This window comes from Emydura macquarii, unplaced genomic scaffold (assembly GCF_026122565.2).
Source record: "Emydura macquarii macquarii isolate MOO-44397 ecotype Brisbane River unplaced genomic scaffold, CSIRO-AGI_Emac_v2 contig_2205, whole genome shotgun sequence".
NCBI classification, from domain to species: domain Eukaryota; kingdom Metazoa; phylum Chordata; order Testudines; family Chelidae; genus Emydura; species Emydura macquarii.
In genome coordinates, this window is record NW_027132342.1 from 8,491,185 (window position 1) to 8,509,203 (window position 18,019).

Here is an 18,019-nt window from a genome sequence, read left to right on the forward strand (position 1 = left end):
GGGACTGTCAGGTGAATGGGCTCAGGATCTGCCTATATGGAGATACACTGAAGTGAATGCAGCTGTACTGGGGTGCACATGTCAGTCCCATCACATGGATTTCAGGCATGATCAAGGCCTCGGTCAACTCAGACGCTGTGAAAGTTCCTTTCATTATAAGGTAGGTCACTGGAGTATCTTCAGTTATTTTAAGTAAATAAAATATTTCAGTTGGATTTTGAAGTTTTAGCCAGCCTGGAGTGCACAGATTATGATGATGAATAATAAACATCATCATCATTGTCGTGGAAAAAAAATCACACTGCTACATTTTAGAGTTGGATCAGGTGCAGCTTTAATTGTGACACACACAATCAGCTAACCAGAGCTATGGGGAATACTATAGCCATAGGGAAAACCCAGGTGGCTATAGGGAAGTCAAGCAGCATGTCTGGATGCTGGGCAAATGTACTTCACCTGGCTACCAGACACAAAAGACTTTATATAGGGGTTGCTTAGGTTCATTTACATGTTGATCGTATAGTGGAATTTGTCTTTCCTGTTGCATATAAACTGTTAATCAATCACAATGCCCAGTGGGGCACACCAGACGCCCTCACAGGAATGCCCAAGGAGTCACTTGAGTATACAATGTAGTTTTCAGGGACCCTGGCTAACACCTGAAGATGGGTGGTTACACAATACCTGTTTAGATGCTAATTTTTATGGAGTGAGTGTCTATGGGGCCAGTAAGACAAAGGGGGGCAGGTACTGGTACTTATCAAAACAGGTCAAGTCTGTTCACAGACTTCAAAAGGCTTCAGGCTTATAACAGAGAACTTGTATCTGGGGTGTGGTTCAGAGACCTCTTGTGGGATTTTAACATCTTTATCCTACTTTCAGTTGAGGCATTCTGTTAATGGTTTAGCCTGGGGCTTCTATTTCAGTTTCAGGCTACAACTTCAGGCCAGCCCTTCTATGACCAGTTTCAGACCAGGCATTCTATTAATCAATTTTATGATTAATTCTTTGATTCCACATCATGTTTATTATAGTAGTGCCTCGAACTCAACAACTGAGATTAGGGCCCCATTTTCTAGGCATTGTATAGACTCAGAGCAGTAGACATACCTTCTCCCAAATGGCTTACTGTCTAAATAACACAGGCACACATCTTTTGCTGTGTATGGTTTCGGCTCTCAAAAACACTATGAAGTTGTAATAGTTTTTCCTTGTAATGTTTTTGTTTTTATTTTTAATTTTTCTTCTGCTTTAGTGACCTGGATATGCCATTTGCTAAATGGACAAAGGAGCAAGTTTGCAACTGGCTCCAGGGCCAGGGTTTAGGTTCATACATGAATCATGGCAAACACTGGATACTGTCTGGGCAGACTCTCTTGCAAGCTTCTCAGCAGGATCTGGAAAAGGTAAGAAATGTCAGAACAATATTTATACTGTGATAAATGTTAAGCATTGGTGTACATTTTGTGTGTGTGTAAGTCAGGGCTGTGAGATGCAGCAATTAAAATCGAAAAGCCCAGCAAGTGAATCTTTAGAATACATTATCTTTAGTAATACAAAACAAATTGTTTTGTGCCTAACTTTAGTATGAATTTTAATGTTCCATAATAAAAGAAGTAATTAAATGTACAATTTAGCTGCCATAAACATTGGCACATCAACTAACTCTTCCATATGTTACATTTAAAAATACATTCAAATAAGGTAATCACTTGTTACAATACCATTGATTTGTGGTCCTGATTCTCCATTGTCTTTCACCTTGTGCCTTTATTTACACCGATGCAAGGTGAATGTAAAAAGCTATTATTCTGGTCTGGTTGTGCTGTCATTCACTACTGTACAAAGTGGTGGGGCATACAAGATGCAAGACACTGGAGAACCAGGCCCTCAATTTATATAACTTCTAAATTTAAATTGTCCAAGCCACAGTTTTTCAATAACATTCAGATGAGGAAAAGTTAATTCTTTTCCTGCTTTGGACCCACAGCATTTCTCATAGTTTACTTCAGTCACGAGTCTGGCTCTACTGAATTTTTAGCTTTGTTTGCTGTTATAAACAAATAAGGCATCCACTTCCTTAAGTAGTCCTGGGTTAGTTCAAAGCTGCTATTCAAAGTGGTGGTTATACAGTATAATGCAACATCGAAAAACAGTTTATTTTTAAATCAAAAATGTATATGGTCATAATAGCCACTCTAGCCTACAGATGCCCCCAGGTTTATGTTTGATATCAGTGATTAGTTAAACAACGAAAAACTGTTTGAAGAGTTCCTGTGACAGCTGCACTTGCCACAGTATTGGGAAGGAATATCCTATGCCTTTGGAAGCACTTATTCCTTAGCATTTATGTAGCATTTCATGTTTTCAAAGTACTTTATAGCTAACAACTAACTAAACCTCGCAGCCTTATCTGCCTAAATCTGAGGTAGGTAGGTAGATAAGTATATTATCCCTTAAAATATGATGCTGAATACCATCACAATTTAGTGAGCAGGCTGTTTTTGCCCCACATAAGAATACTGGGGCTAGCAATCACCAAAGGGACGAGGCATCTAAATCCGTTAGGCACGTAAATAAGTGGCCTAATTTTTCAGAAGTGCTGAGCAGTTGCACTCCCATTGGCATCTTGGGGTGTGGTGGGTGCTCAACAAACATCAAGGTATGTTCATATAGATGCCTCATTATGGATTTGTATATCTAAATTTAGACACCTGACCAGATCTGTCCTCAGATACATGTGAGCATACAATTTGTTAATTTCAACAGCAACTGCTCTGTGTGGGTGGGTGGGTGGGCGGGCAAAATTAGCCTGTAGTGTTGGAGTTTCTGTGTTAGTTTGTGGGTTGGGTAAAATGGATGTTGGTTATTTTTACATTTTGATTCTGTGTAGACAACATAAAATCCATGTGCTGCTGAGCTAGAAATTAAGTGCTTTGGTTTCTTTGTCTTCACAGGAACTTGGAATAAAGCATCCACTGCATCGGAAGAAACTTCAGCTCGCTCTTCAGGCACTGGGGTCGGAAGAAGAAAACAATCATGGAAAACTGGATTACAACTGGGTTACCAGTAAGATTCATTGCACTTTAATATAATAGCATCTGTGCGTTCTAAAAGTAGGTCTACACTGCGCACTACTGGCAGCAGCGTGTAGGCTGTGCATAGCTCTGAGCAGCAGTGAACATCAGGCTGTGTCCTCATAGAATCATAGAATCATAGAATATTAGAGTTGGAAGGACCTTAGAAGGTCATCTAGTCCAACCCCCTGCTCAAAGCAGGACTAACCTCAGCTATATCATCCCAGTCAGGGATTTGTCAAGCCTCAGCTTAAAAACCTGTAAGGATGGAATTCCACACCTCCCTAGGTGTCCTGATGTTGTTTGTAGTTAAACATGGCAGTACACGGCTCTGTCGGGGGGAAGGCAGCTGAGACATGCTGGAGCCTTCCCCTGCTGCCAGAATCTTTCACTGTGGCGGCGAAAGGATCTGGCAGCTCCCTGCTGTTGGTACATTTCCCCGCCACAGGGAGCAGCTGGAGCCTTCCCTAGAGAGGCTCCGGCAGCTCCCTGTGGTGGGGAGAGGCTCCAGCAGCGGGTAGCTGCCGGAACCTCTCCCTACTGTCAGGGCCTTTATCTGCTGCAGAGCCTTTCCCTGAGGTAAGGAAAATCCCTGCCAGCGGGACTCCACTGCTAAAAGTGGCAGTATAAAGGGGGAGGCACTGCTTGGGCATGTAGAGAACCACATAGGGCACATACCCTAAGGGTTCAGGCATGTCTTTACTCACTTAAGCAGTGCCTCACCATCCACATGGCTGTTTATACCCATGTCGGGGGGTGCTGCATATGTAATCTACATGCTGCTGTAAGGAATGTACAGTATAAACGTACCCTAAGATAGGGGCAAGGGGGTTAAGGGTCCTGGATAATTCAAGTTTCTATGAATACCTGAGAGTAATGATAACATGGAGAGTGCTGGCTAGATACATAACTGTCATTAGTCTAAAGGTTTTTGACTTAGTAGTACGTGTTTTTCTTAGGGTGGTTGGATGACATTGGACTTCCCCAGTATAAGACTCAATTTGATGAAGGAAGGGTGGATGGTCGAATGCTCCATTACATGAGTGTTGTAAGTAAACAGCAGGCTGTTTTCTGGCATTTTTTTGTGTTCTTGGTTTTGGTTGTTTTTGTTTGTTGGGTTTTTTTTTGTTTGTTTGTTTGTTTGTTTGTTTTGTACAGAATAACACAGTTCTAGGTGGTAAATTGGAGACTCGGGTCTGGGCTACACTGCCACACTGGGTCGATGGGAGATATGCTATTTCCATAACGTAACTAGTGTATCTCATGTTAACGTACTTAGGTCTGCACAGTGCGGCGTCTTCACGACACTACGTCTACAGGAGGAAGTCTCCCATTGACGCTGCCTTCCACCTTTCGTGGAAGTGGGCTAATTGAGTCAACCGGAGAGCACTCTCCCATCAACTGAGCGAGTCTACACAGACCTGTTCAATTGATGCCGCATGTCTACAATGCAGCAGCATTGATTGAGCAGGTCTCCCATCCACTGAATTAGTCCACCTCCCAGAAAGGCGGAAGGCAGATCAACAGGAGACACTCTGCCATCGATGTAGCGTCGTGAAGACGTAAGTACATGTTGACATAGCGCGGCAGTGTAGACCAGACCTCAGTAACCTAAAGAAACTTGCTCTTCCTGCTGTGTATCATGGTGATTCCAAAAGTATTACCAAACTAAAGTTTATTTTACCATGCACTCAGAAAATGGAAATCAGTAGGCTTTTTCCTTATTATTTATCATCTCTGTAGTAACTACATAGAGTAATATTCTCCCACGTGCAGAAGGCCAGCAGAATGCCTATGCATGACTTAGGCCAAATTCTGAGGGTTTAAGAGGGGACTTAAATGGTGATAAGTCTTGTGCTAGCCTTCTATACAGGGATGAATTTTCCCCATAGTAAATAGCTCTATTATAAGGAAGATAACTATAGTTCACTTAAATGAGCAAATTTAGAAGATTAACCTTATTTGCTTTTACAAAATCTATCGTAATAAAACTGTTCAACAGAAAAACAGCTTATTTGCCTTGTGGGATTTTCTGCAGGTAATATTAAAATTGTTGAATTTTCCAAAAATCTTTTCTACAAATATGCTGAATAATAGCAGAGTAGTGTTTAATAAATATCAGCATGTTAGAAATTTCCCACCGTTTGAAATGAGTTTTGAAATCAAATATTTATGTAAAAGCATACTGTAATTGTCCGTGTGTGTCCTCCCACAATGTTGTGTGCAAATATCTTGTATTGGAATTTCAGACGTTTTTAAGTGTATTCAGTGGTATGCTGCCTTCTAAAATCTACATCCTGCAGAAGATATAAATCCAAATAGTACTACATATGTGATTGGTTCACAGGTTATCACTAATATAGAATATTTTAAGGGCCAAGTTTTCAAAGATAATAATGTAAAGTAACTTGCAAAATGTACTCACTCATCTCCATTGTGCCTGAAAATTTGAGAATTGTGTGTATAAATGTATATGTGTAAATGGGGTAACCTTGTGCCTATTTCATTTGCACACAAAATTGCATGATTTTCAAATGCAAGTGTGCAGTGTTTGCAGACACATTTTGTGTGTGTAAATTTTGTAGTCACATCTTTAGCATCCATCCACCTACTGAAAATTGGGCCTTTGTTCAAATTCATATTAACTATTTCAAGTAGAGGGACATCATTCTTCTCTCTAAGAAATTTAATCTTAAATGTTCAGTATATTGTTACTGTTTGGATGACTAGGGTAGGAAAATCAGCGCAGTTTCCTTTAATCTTTAAACTATGATTATTAACAATAAAGACTAAGTTTTATATAATTCAGGTGGTATTTTTAAAATATATCAGACCAACTTCTGATCTAGGTCTCCCGCCTTACAACACCATGAGTGAAGTTGGCTCAGAGTGTTTTGTTTGAAGGCCAGATAAGGCATAATGCAATTGAGGAGGCAAGGCTCTGTTCTTTCCTACAGATTTGAATGGAAATTGAGGATCATATACAATATGTATTTAAAAAAAAAAAAAAAAAAGAAATCAGCCACAAAAGTATTTTCTAATATCTTGTACCATGACCATGCTAAATGTTACCATCTCCTGACAAAGTATTGTTTGTACATTCTTTGTGCATTCTGTACACTAGCACAGACTAGGATCTTCCCATATTAACTTATTTACAGTACAAACACGGAGCTACATGTTCCGTTTTGGCAGTTGATAAATAATGACGATTGTACATACCGCTGGGTTTGCTTTTTCAAATTCATATGAACTATTGCAGAGGAAAAAGAAAAGGACACGCATGCAATGAAATTCGCTCTTGTGCAGAGGTTCAGCACAATGCCTGTGATCCCACATAAGCCCTTAAGTGCTCTTAAATCAAGGGAAATTGTGGTACAGCCAAATTTATGTAGGTATTAAGGCACCTAAAGATGCAGAGTGGGATTTTCAAAAGCACTGAAGCAGGTTAGGTGCCTAATTCCCATTGAAATCAATAGGGTCTTGGCGCTTTACTCATTTAGGTGCTTTTGTCAATCCCAGTAGGCACCTATCAGCTTCTTTAGGTACCTTTAGAACTGTGGGCCATGGTGAATTTTGTGGTGAATTTTACCCAGTGTGAGTTAGCTGTCTGCCTCATGTAAATTTTGAAAAAAATGTGCTAAATACTCTGTTTACATAGCATATTTTTCTGAATTTGCCTTCTTTTTTTGTGTTTGGGCCATTAATATAAAATAGAATACATACTTTTAAGACCTGATTTGCTCCTACTTTTTAAGCCTCTGTTGAAAACTCTCTGGCCAGCAGGTCCCATAGAAGGCTGTGATCAGTTCAGCAGTGACTTAAACAATGGTATAAATTACACAGGGGTTGAAAGTTGATTATAAAGAAGTATAATCTATTTGCACCATTTGGCATTTAAAACCAGTGTAATTTACGTGTAAAGAGAAAGAAGGAGATGTGTGTAGCAGGGACTGTACCTTCCTACTTTTAAATCCATTACTGTGTTTTAGGCAAAGTCCGAACCATGCTCAGGGACCTAATGAATTGTAATAACTGAATTATTCTAAATAATTAACTGTAAATAGAGATGTCTGCAAAGTCATGTGGTTTTTAAATTTCATTTTGAAACTCACTTGGTTCAAACTCAAACAAGAAATTCAAACTCAAAATTTAGGCCACTTTCATCATAAAATTCGCTAAAGCTAAAGCTGGTGAAACGTGAGTGAACCTGAGTTCATTTTGAATTCACCTGACCAGATTTTAGGGGTTTTATGTTTTAAACCATGTAAAAATCTAAGTTTTGTATGACTTTGACATGGAACCAGGTGAAGCTGAGCAATTTTAGTGAAGTTTCATGTTGGTTTTTTTGGAGTAATTTGAGCCTGAAATTCAAAGCAACATTTTTTTCAGGATCTAAGGGGGTTTTGTGGAAAATGCTGCAACGTGAAACCAAAGAAAATATATGCATAAACCTCTGTGAACTACTGGATTTTCCATGACATTTTCTTATAGTTCCCTGGACATACAGTGGTTAGAATGGAAGTTAGAACACAATCTGAACTCTAGTATTAATTTAATGTAAATAGCACTGAAATGTGTGAAGCCAGATTGCCTATCAGTAAGTCTGATAAGTATGTCTAAATCCATTGAAGGCAGTAGAGTTGCATCTACTTACACCACCAATGAATTAAACTTTGTGATTTAGACTTTGAGACTTCAACTAAATAAACATTGTTTCATGGCACAGTTCTGGTTGAATGTGCAGCATTAACTTAGACATCTCCTGATTTTGAGTTCTTAACTATGCAAAAATATTGCAATAATGTAGCTTTTGCATTTAATATTTATAATATTGGTAATGTAATTTAGGATCCTTCAGAGTGAAATGTGGTATGTGACTGTAAAGGTATTTTTATTAAGACATTTGTTTGAAAATACAGTAGCTGTGAGAGCTGTAAAATTTGGCTAAGCATCTCACATACACCTCAGTTTTAACAAAGCATGTGTGTGTGTGGGGGGGGGGGAGATATATATATATATATATATATATATATATATTGTTCTTTTCCTGATGTGTGAATCTTCTGAGGTTAGATGCTGAAGTGAAAACAGATGTGGAAAAGCCAAGTGTGATCTTTCACACTGAATAAATCTGGGTCTGCAACTGAGTAACAGCCACAAACATCCCTGAAAAATAAACAGGATTAAAAATTCTGGGTGCATCCCTATTCACTGAATGATCCAGAAGGTGGACATGTTTTGATATGTACTTGAGCAAATGAAAATATATCATTTCTTTGCTCTGGAAGTAGTAATAAAAAGCTTTATCTGTCTGGTTATTAGCTGTATCTAGGTTTGAAAAAATCCTGAGATTTTGAGATGATGTGAGGGAAAGCTGCATGAGGTCAAAGCAAAGTTAGTGCATGTAGTCTGCTATTGTAGTTGCAGAGTGGCTTTAAACCTTGAGTTTATTTGTCATTGAGATTAAAATGTATATCAAAACTATAGTGAAGAGACAGCATAACCTCCTTTCAATTGTGTCACTGACCATGTGCAGGAAGGACTGTATTGTACTTAGAAGGATATGAGCCGCTGTCATTTTTCCTTCACCTTCCTGATGAGAGGCATTGTATAAAGCGTGAGTTCAGAGCTCATGTGAAAGGTGCCACGTTGACAGTCCCGGAGAATTAAATCTTCTCTTTCTTCACCAAATAGGTAGCATGTGCCTCAACCATGACCTGGAGGTGAGGTGGTAACTCACTCTCATCCCATTCAGACCTTTGTGTCTTTGTGAGACTGATAATAGGATGCCACTTTTGATGGAAGTGTAAAAGGAGTCTTTCTGGTTTGCTACCCTAGCTTGGCTGTGGCTGCTCACCACACCCAGTTTCTACCACAGATCTGGCCTTGTACGGGCCCATAGGGTACATCTACAGCAGGTAAAAGTCCTGCAGCACAGCCGCAGCTGGCCCAGGTCAGCTGCCTCGGGCTGCGGGGCTTAAAAATTGCTGCGTAGACATTTGGGCTTCGGCTGGAGCTTTAGCTTTGGGACCCTCCACCCTTGCAGGGTCCCAGGAACTGGGCTCCAGCCTCAGCCTCAACATCTACAAGCAATTTTTTGGCCCTACAAACCCAAGTCAACTGGCCAACCACGGGTGGTTTATCTCCGTTTAGACATACCTGTAGTCCTGGTGGTGGCCCCGCCCTTGTGGGCCTGTTTACTTCACTTCAGGGGAGGGGGCAGGGTAGGCAAAAGTTCAGGTCAGCACAAACCAAGCCCCGCTGGGGTGGGGGCTCAATAACAAGGCAAAAAAAGTCAGCAGCATCACCTTACTTCAGGGGTGCCTGGAGTCCTGATAACTGGGTAGCTGAGTTGCCCCCTCCCTGTTGGGCTTACTTCTGGGAGTTGATGGACTCCTCGCCCAGCTGAGAGGCTTCTGGTGTGACGATTCCTCCTGCTGTTGCAGGAGCTCTCCAGTCACTCCCTTCTCAGGGCTTCCCCCTTGCTGATTGCAGCTTCCCCCGTTCAAAGTTCCTCCCTACCATGCATAATTCACAGAGGCAGGGCTCTGTCAGTGCAGGGTTTAAGTGCCCATCACAGGTGGTTTTAATGATTTAATTCACCTTGGCTTTACAGGTGCCTGCAGCCACCAAATCATTTCACACAGACCTCTCACCAGCCTTTATGTAGTAGCATTTTTCCTCCCCGGTGAGTTAGTGGTCTTGTTGTCAGTCACTTGACCATCCAGTTCCTTATCAGAAGCACCTGAAAAACATTTCTCAGCTACTGTAGGCTTGAGACCAGTATGACTGTTTCTTTATTTTACTATAGGAGGTGCCTCTCTCTTCGTGGGGACTCTCGTGTTTTCATCTTAGCACTATGGATGGATTTTTCATTTTTTCTTTTTTTGCCATGAGAAAGCTCATGCCTAGGCTGGATTAAAATTTAAAATGAGTTTGATATCCTGTATTCAGAAAGTTACATTGTTGCTGGTTGCTTCAGTGATGACAGGTTATGGCACTCTCTCTCCTAATCGTTTCCCAGAATCCTTTGCACTAGCTTCTGTGCTCTTTGGGAGGAAGTCGCACAATAGCTGGTGGACACAATTCTGGGAAATGTAGGGGGGAGGCAGGGCTCTCGTCTGGCACAAATTATTTTTTTATCCTTCAAAATTATCAGAGGGAGAAGCTATCCCAGCGTTTCTTGAATGGGTCACTGTGGGCAGACACCTAAACCTATCTTTTCAGGGGATACTTTAGTATAGATTCCAAAAGTGTGTGTGTGTGTTTTCACACCTTTTTCATTTTTCACAGGATGACTTGCTCTCCTTGAAAGTTGTTAGTGTCCTCCACCATCTGAGCATTAAAAGAGCCATTCAGGTCCTGAGGATAAATAACTTTGAACCCAATTGTCTGCGCAGGAGGCCGTCTGACGAGGTAACCAGTTTTAAGTGAAGGATAAATTATGGGGAGTAATCCACTGGCTTTCCTTACAAGTAATTCTTGGTTTACTCACCCCCAGCATTGACTGCTGCCTATTCCAGCTCTTCTCTGTCCCTTATCTTGTTCTCTTCCTTCAACTTTCATGTTGTGCCTTACCTATCTGGAACTCTGGCTCCTTTTCTTCTCCTTACACCAGCTCATTGAGTCACTTTCTCTTGTCAAATCTCTGTCTTTAGTTTCTGACTGACTGTTTCTGGAATATATTCTGTTATGCTATTTTAAGGACAACAGTGCAAGCTACTAATTGTCTTGTATTGGGTGCACCGTTCCTCTGAAGCCTTGTTAACTACAGATTTCATAAAGACTTCTCAATATTTACCTTCTAAAATGGGTTGAACCTCATAATCAAATATTATCTTGGGCTACTGCTGTAGCTGTGTTTGTCTTAAAGTCAGCTTGTTCTTGAAATGGAATTATGAAACTAAGATAAGGCCACCTGAACTGTGGTTCAAGATTCATCATAACATTCACAGGAGCAGGAGGTAGCTTTCGTTATCTCCACATTTCAACAGGAGTGCCATCAGCCTGTTCAACACACATTTATAAATGATCTTGAAATACCGGACTCGGAGATATGGATGATGAACAAGAGACAGCAGTCAGAGAGGGTGGAGAAGGACATCTGTTCAACTTGTCAGGAACATTATAGGGTGCCTCCTAGTACAGTATCTCTAATGAAGACATGGGCTGGACCCATAAACATTAGATCTGATTTGAAATTTCCCACTATTTAGGGGGGAGGGGTTGGATCTGGGATTTTGGTCTAGGCTACTGGTCCCCAAACTGTGGGGCACGCCCCCCCCTTAAGGGGATGCAGAGGGGGTGTGTGGCAGGGCCTGGGCCAGTCCCCACGGGCCCCACCCAGCTCTGCCCCTACCCCAGCACCCCTCCACCTTCTCCTCTGCTCCCACGCCAGCTCTGCCTCTAGCCCCAGCTCCTAGGCACATCTCAAGTTTGATGGTATGAAATGCCACAAAGTACCAATCAAAAAGAAAAGTGTTATGCATTTGAGAGTGGAAGGTTGGTTAAAGTTAAGGGAAGAGAGGGACTGAATTAAAGGAACTAAGAAATCCTCATGGCTTCCCCTATTCCTGTTTACAGAATAACATCGCTCCATCAGAGGTTACTCAGTGGACCAATCACCGGGTCATGGAGTGGTTACGCTCAGTTGACCTAGCAGAATATGCACCTAATTTGAGAGGAAGCGGTGTGCATGGTGGACTTATGGTAAGGGTTTTAGTTTTTCACTTATGAGAGAGTTCAGATTGTTTTAAAACTAACTATGGCTAAAATCAAGTGTTAACTAAGTTTTGCCATTTTATCAACCTCCTTTTCACTTCAGTCTGTACATTGGGCTGTCCTCTTCAGTAAGCTCCTTGTTGTTAGGAACTTTATAAACCCTAGCGTGTTGGCCATTTCGGTAACTATTTTCCCTTGCATTCCCATTTAGATAAGGCATTCTCCACTTCTTGCCCCAAACTGTTCTATAGTGTTGCTGTGTGCTGTTAAAAAGCTGGATGTGCTTCTGCATTAGGTGAATATTTTGATTCCTGTGTATAATTTGTACATCACTTCATAAAGTATGTTGGGACCCTTCTGGATTTCAGGCACTGTCATTAGTAGAAATCATCTTCTTATAGTAATATTAATCTCTGCTGGCTCAGATTCCACAATCAAAAGAGCAATGTAAATAACTAGGCTGGTAGATACGATTCTTATATCGAAACTGATTATAGAATGCAGAACTTCGCTTTGCTCTTTGAGAAGCACGCCACACAGAACACTTCCATTGTATGCCTGTTCACTTTCCATTATCATTGCTGTTAAGCTTAAATAAAGTATCCAACCTTAAAATGGAAATGAAAATTACACACGAGCATATCATTATCAGTTTATGAAGGGATCTCTCCATCTCTCTCTCTTCATTCATCCCATCGCAGTGACATATATATATACTTTTTTAAAAGGGGGTGGTGGGAACATCTTTTGCCGTAAATGAATGCATATTTTAAACATGATGGTGGCTCAGTCTATTGCTTTCTCATGCTTACTGGTTCGTTTCCAGTGAGAACTCTGTAAAACCACAGGAGTAACATTTTCTAAACCCATCAGATGTTAACTCTTTTGTGGTACATTTCCCCTAAAAATGGTTACGAAACCTCAAAAGTGCCTGGCTGCTGTCATTGCCAGGGCCTAATCAAAGGGTGTTGATTTCAGTTTGAATCTCCATGGTCTGGTTCATAGGTCCTGGAACCTCGTTTTAATGTGGAAACCATGGCACAGTTGCTGAACATCCCACCAAACAAGACGCTGCTGAGACGCCATTTGGCAACCCATTTCAATTTACTGATTGGTCAGGATGCCCAACACCAAAAGCGGGAAGCCATGGAATCTCCAGACTATGTCCTTTTAACTGCTACTGCCAAAGTGAAGGTAGGTCAAGACTTGACTGTCCAGTGGTTGTGTGTGCTCATTTTAAGTAGCCAACTGCCGCTTTGCTAGACATGTTGTGGTTTTCCAAGCGATCAGAGTATTGTTCCCTAAGGCCTTGTGGGGGAGAAGGGAGGAAAGCTAGCTCAGTTAGTAGAGTATTGGGCTTTTAATCTGAGATCCCAAAATTCAAATCCCTGCTCAGGGGCAAGTGCTTTTTAGAATGGGAGGATAATCAGTCAGTTCCTGGCTCAGCCACAGATTTTCTGAGAGACCTTGTGTGATCTCTCTGTGCCTTAGTTTCCCAACTATAAATGAAGATAATACTTCCTTTCTCCTGCCTTTTGCCCTGACCATATACAATTGTAAGCCGTTTGGGACAGAGACAGTCTCACACTCTGTGTGTGCTCAGTGTTTAACACAATGGGACCCTGATCTCAGTTGTGAACCTCAAGGTGCTGCTGGTACACAAATAAGAACAATGAGGATCTGTTTCTTCCAGGCTGAGATTGTAGTGAAGTTTGAAATATTCAGGCCAATGTGTTTAGGAGAGCTGTTGGATCTGAGCCTCCATTATGCGCTTGCAGTTAAATAGATGATGCAAGAATAAAGGTTTTAGTGAATCCAAGCGTGCGTAAATTACTGAGTTCCTTATTTCATGATGATTTTTTCCAACTTTTTAAGCCAAAGAAGCTTGCCTTCAGCAATTTTGGAAGTCTGAGGAAGAAGAAGCAGGATGATGTGGAAGAGTATGTGTGCCCGATGGAACTGGGACAGGCATCTGGAAGTGGGTCTAAGAAAGGATTTAAGCCTGGCTTGGATATCCGAGTGTATGATGACGACGATTTGGATAGATTGGAGCAGGTGAAACCAGCTTTTGCTGTTTAGATTCTGTGATTGTATTGTTGCGTTTGAATGGCATACCCTTACTGTTTCAGTGCTGTTTGTCTTGGCTTGTTTAACTCCTTATCAGTAGCAGTCCTGGAACACCCTGGTACTGCCAAAAAATATAGTTCCTGACACAAGTCCATACGAACTACTTACGCATAAAACTTGGACCTTAATTTGGCATAAGTAACCTTTTCCACAATGCCCAAAACTTACTCCCCCAGGTTGTCTTATCACATATGCCATAATGTAGCATGTTTGTTGTTTAATGAATTTATTTAATCACCACCACAGATTAGCGTAAATTATATTTTTCCTGTGACCCTGTTTCTTGTAGATGGAAGATTCAGAAGGGACAGTGAGGCAAATAGGAGCATTCTCTGAAGGCATCAACAACTTGACAGTAAGCTTTAAAAATATTACTAAAATAGAAGTAAAATATCCATGTTTTGAGCATAGTACAAAACCTTAGCCAGCCTCCTGTATTAAGAGATTGACCAGCATGTTGAGTACAACTCTGCTTCACTCTGAGCAAGCCTTCAGTGTTGAGGAGCTGATTTTTTTCAGTCCTTTGAATAGTTGCTTTGGGCAGGTTTCAGTCTATCGTGGAACTTGCTGAAAGTTAGTTTTGATATTGTGAAACGCCATCTATACCTAAGTAGACTGAAAAATCCAGAATTATTGTGCAAATCAAAGTTCTGATTATAGCGAATCTCCACAAAGAATGTCAGATCTGTCATTTGGTTTGGTTTAGTTTTCTGTAAAATAATGGGCTCCAACCTGAACCTAAATCAAGTCCTTTTGCACCATATGGCAAAGGGGCTAGACAATAGCCAGATACCCCAGCTGAAGGTTCCCCTGGTGGGGAGGAGTCCCCAGGGAGTGTGTAGAGCCTCCTGTAGCTCACTCCTACATCACTAGTGGTGTAGGAGCAATCCGGGTGGGAAAGAAGAGTGTGGCCACTGTGCTCTGGCAATCCCTGGCTGGTAGATGTCCCTTTATGGGCCAGAGCCAGCCAGGAATACTATAGAGCAATCCTGCACCATTCTGTACCAAAACAGCCCCAGGATCAGTGAACTGCAAATGGTTCTCTACTGTCATCTGCACCCAGCATGCACTGGATGTAGCAGAGGCCTGGGGCCAATCACTTCACCAGAGGATTCACTACAATTCCATTGTATTTTCCTGAGAATAGACAATTCTGAGTTCTTAATTTTGTGAGCGTCTGTGTGTTAATTCTTTGTTTTTGTTGCAGCACATGTTAAAAGAAGATGAAATGTTTAAAGACTTTGCTACTCGTTCTCCCAGCACCAGTATAACAGATGAAGATTCAAATGTGTGACAGTAACCGCCAAATACCAATCAAGAATTCAGTTTTACATGCTAGAAACATCATCGTTATATGTGATGGGCAGCAGATCATGTACATTACCATTGCTCTTGCTTCTGTTTGTTAGAAGTGATATTTTTGGGTGGATAAGGAGAAAAGGTGCCTATTCTTAAGTTGCCATAAAAAATAAACCAACCAGACACTGGTTAGTGGTAGTATAATTGATTTTATTATATTTAATGTACAAACCTGTGACACATATTTCAAAGTATTGCATTTAAAATTTGTTACCATGATGCTCTTCATGCTTATTCATGTAGTGAAATGTACTGTTTTTCAAATAACATGAAACATTAAGTAGAATATTCAACTTGTAGATAACCTGCATCAGCATTCACTGTGGCTTTCAGGTGAAAAAAAAGATATCACTGGTGTCCTATTTTAATGGATTTGTCCAAAGTAAGTACCAGGTCTTTCCTGTAGTATCCAGTGTAGGCCTGCAGGAGCCAATGCCCTGTTCAAAACTCAAGGTAACGCTTGACTGTTGCTGTCTTATTTTTATACTGTTTTATATTAAAAAAATATTATATGAAGTGCATGTAAAGCAGAAGTTTTATTTTGTGACATAAAGTGGTGAAAGGTTCAATTTTTTTTTTTTTTTAAAAAGGGATGATCCCAGTTTGCAAACCAGCTGGTTACTGGAAAAGTCAGACTGATCTTTGAACTGTTTGCTTCCTTATGTTTTAAAGTTTTGCTTAGTGTTGTCAACATTCTTATGTTTGGGATGAAGCTATTGTGAAATGTAGGTCTGCTTGCATCATTTCTAACTCTATAATATCTGAGATTTCTTTTATTTTTGTCCTCCCCCATGTTCTCCTCCTCCCCCCCACCAATTAGCAGTTATAGTTTTAAAATAAGGTTTTAGGTTTTTTTAAATATTCTGGAAAATTTACAGCTTGAAACTGAGGAATGCTCAGTGTGGGGAAGGATGTTTTTGTGTTGTATTTCCAATAGGATGGCTTGTATAGTTGCAAAAGTTATGTAAACATATAGGAAATGAATAATTTCACAGTGTTAAACCTAAGGTAGGATTTTGCCTCAAAAATAAGTCAATGCCAAAACACACATTGCCTAATATTTATGCCTCTGTAAAGCACAACTCTTTTTTGCTTTGAAATAATCAGGTTTCTAAAATTCTAACTAGTCGGTGAAAATCCTTTGTCACATGTTTTATAGAACATGATAATTCTTGCCAAAAAACTCTAGCTCTTTGTCTGTAAAAATAATGATTGTTAGGGTGTTAATGTTGCATGTATTGTAGCACAACGGCATGATGCTTCATTGTTTGTAAAGAAAAACTGCAGCTAGAGTAATTAAATTACTGTGTTGTTTCGCTTTAACAGAAGGGTTTCATCATACTTTTCATCATAGTTCTTGTTACAAGCGTTGGGAGGGACACTGTTCTACATAAATTGCTTATATGAACAATGCCAGGCTTATGGCAATTTCTGTCGAAGTTTTGTTACAGAAGTTGGAAAGGCAATCAAGACGTTTTCAAGAGTTTTAATGTGGGCTTCTACAATTTGCTGGGAGGGACTGAAGACTTTTTCTGATATTTAGCGGTATAACCCGTATGAACTGTTATCAGTCTGGTTCTTTAAAGGATGTGCAGCCTAGGTTTATATTTATTTATAACTACAATAAATTCAGTAGACCCAATTATGTTATGTATTACATTGAACTCTGTTATTCATTCTTTACTAACAGGTGCCAGGCCAATAATTCATAATGAATTTTGTATTCATCATTCAAAATTACTGACAGAATCGTTTCTGCAAATAATTCTTGGTCTATAGCTTGTTCATCAGCAATTCCTTGTGATGATTTGACATTTGAGCTATTTTGATAGGACAGATAAGTCATATGGTTCCCTGACTGGCTAAGTGTAACTCTTAGAATCATGTTTCCAGTATGAATACTTGTGATAGTCATTTTGAAGTTTGCTTTTTGTGAATATTCAGCAACATAATTATTCTTTGTATTGAAGTAGTGCCCAACCAGGCCCATTCAGGATCTGGGTCCTGTTGTGCTAGGCACTGCAAAAACACAAGAAGATATGGGTCCCTGCCCTTAGGAACCAATATTTGCTTAAAATTCACACTTTTGCAAATTTTTCTTGGAAGTAAACACAATAGCTAAAATATTCCCAGAAAGGGATCCCAAGAGGGTTACAAACATACATATTGAAATATTGAAACAAATATTCACAGAAAGCTTTTTTTTATCCAGCCCTATCAATAAGCCTATTGACAGGTTTAGATATTCATTTGTTTTTAATTTGAATGTGAACAGAGATCTATTCAAAATCATTCTTTTTGACAGTTTACTGGTTGGAAAAAGGCCATCCTGTCCAAGCTACCTTGTCATCTGAACTTTTTGATTATTTTATGGAGAGAGTAATATAAATGTTAAAATAAAGTCAGACAGTTAAAACAAACACACACTTTTTTATATTTCAATTTTTGTGTGTAAAGAGGGCAACATAAACTAATATGTATTGCTGTGTAAAAGCAAATAAAGTCAGTTGGAAAATGCCAAATACTTCTGGGCTTTTGCATTTTTAAAACAGTATCTCAAGTGTGTGTCTGTCTTCATAGTTTCAATAGATCTTAGAATACTTTTCAAATTAATTTTCTGGAAAGTTCTGTTCCCATCATTTAAAAAAAAAAAAAAAAGCCAAACAGAATCCCAGTGGTTATATGTTTGTTCATCCATCCCATTTGTAAGGTCCCATTAGAAATCAAAGAAC

At 40.0% G+C, this 18,019-nt stretch overlaps 1 protein-coding gene across 14 annotated transcripts in view; it reads left to right on the top strand.

Annotated features, from left to right (window-relative positions):
• The window catches only part of PPFIBP1 (PPFIA binding protein 1), a 166,085-nt gene extending 149,145 nt beyond the window's left edge, over nucleotides 1-16,940 (top strand). For all 14 annotated transcript variants that reach the window (XM_067559297.1, XM_067559294.1, XM_067559295.1 and 11 more), the window contains 9 exons: nucleotides 1,256-1,406; nucleotides 2,958-3,069; nucleotides 4,037-4,125; nucleotides 10,374-10,496; nucleotides 11,664-11,789; nucleotides 12,807-12,995; nucleotides 13,677-13,856; nucleotides 14,218-14,283; nucleotides 15,136-16,940. In XM_067559297.1, coding sequence (XP_067415398.1) covers nucleotides 1,256-1,406; nucleotides 2,958-3,069; nucleotides 4,037-4,125; nucleotides 10,374-10,496; nucleotides 11,664-11,789; nucleotides 12,807-12,995; nucleotides 13,677-13,856; nucleotides 14,218-14,283; nucleotides 15,136-15,222 — 1,123 coding nt within the window. In that variant the 3' untranslated portion in view covers nucleotides 15,223-16,940. The remainder of the gene's footprint in view (nucleotides 1-1,255; nucleotides 1,407-2,957; nucleotides 3,070-4,036; nucleotides 4,126-10,373; nucleotides 10,497-11,663; nucleotides 11,790-12,806; nucleotides 12,996-13,676; nucleotides 13,857-14,217; nucleotides 14,284-15,135) is intronic.
• The last annotated feature ends 1,079 nt before the right edge of the window (nucleotides 16,941-18,019 follow it).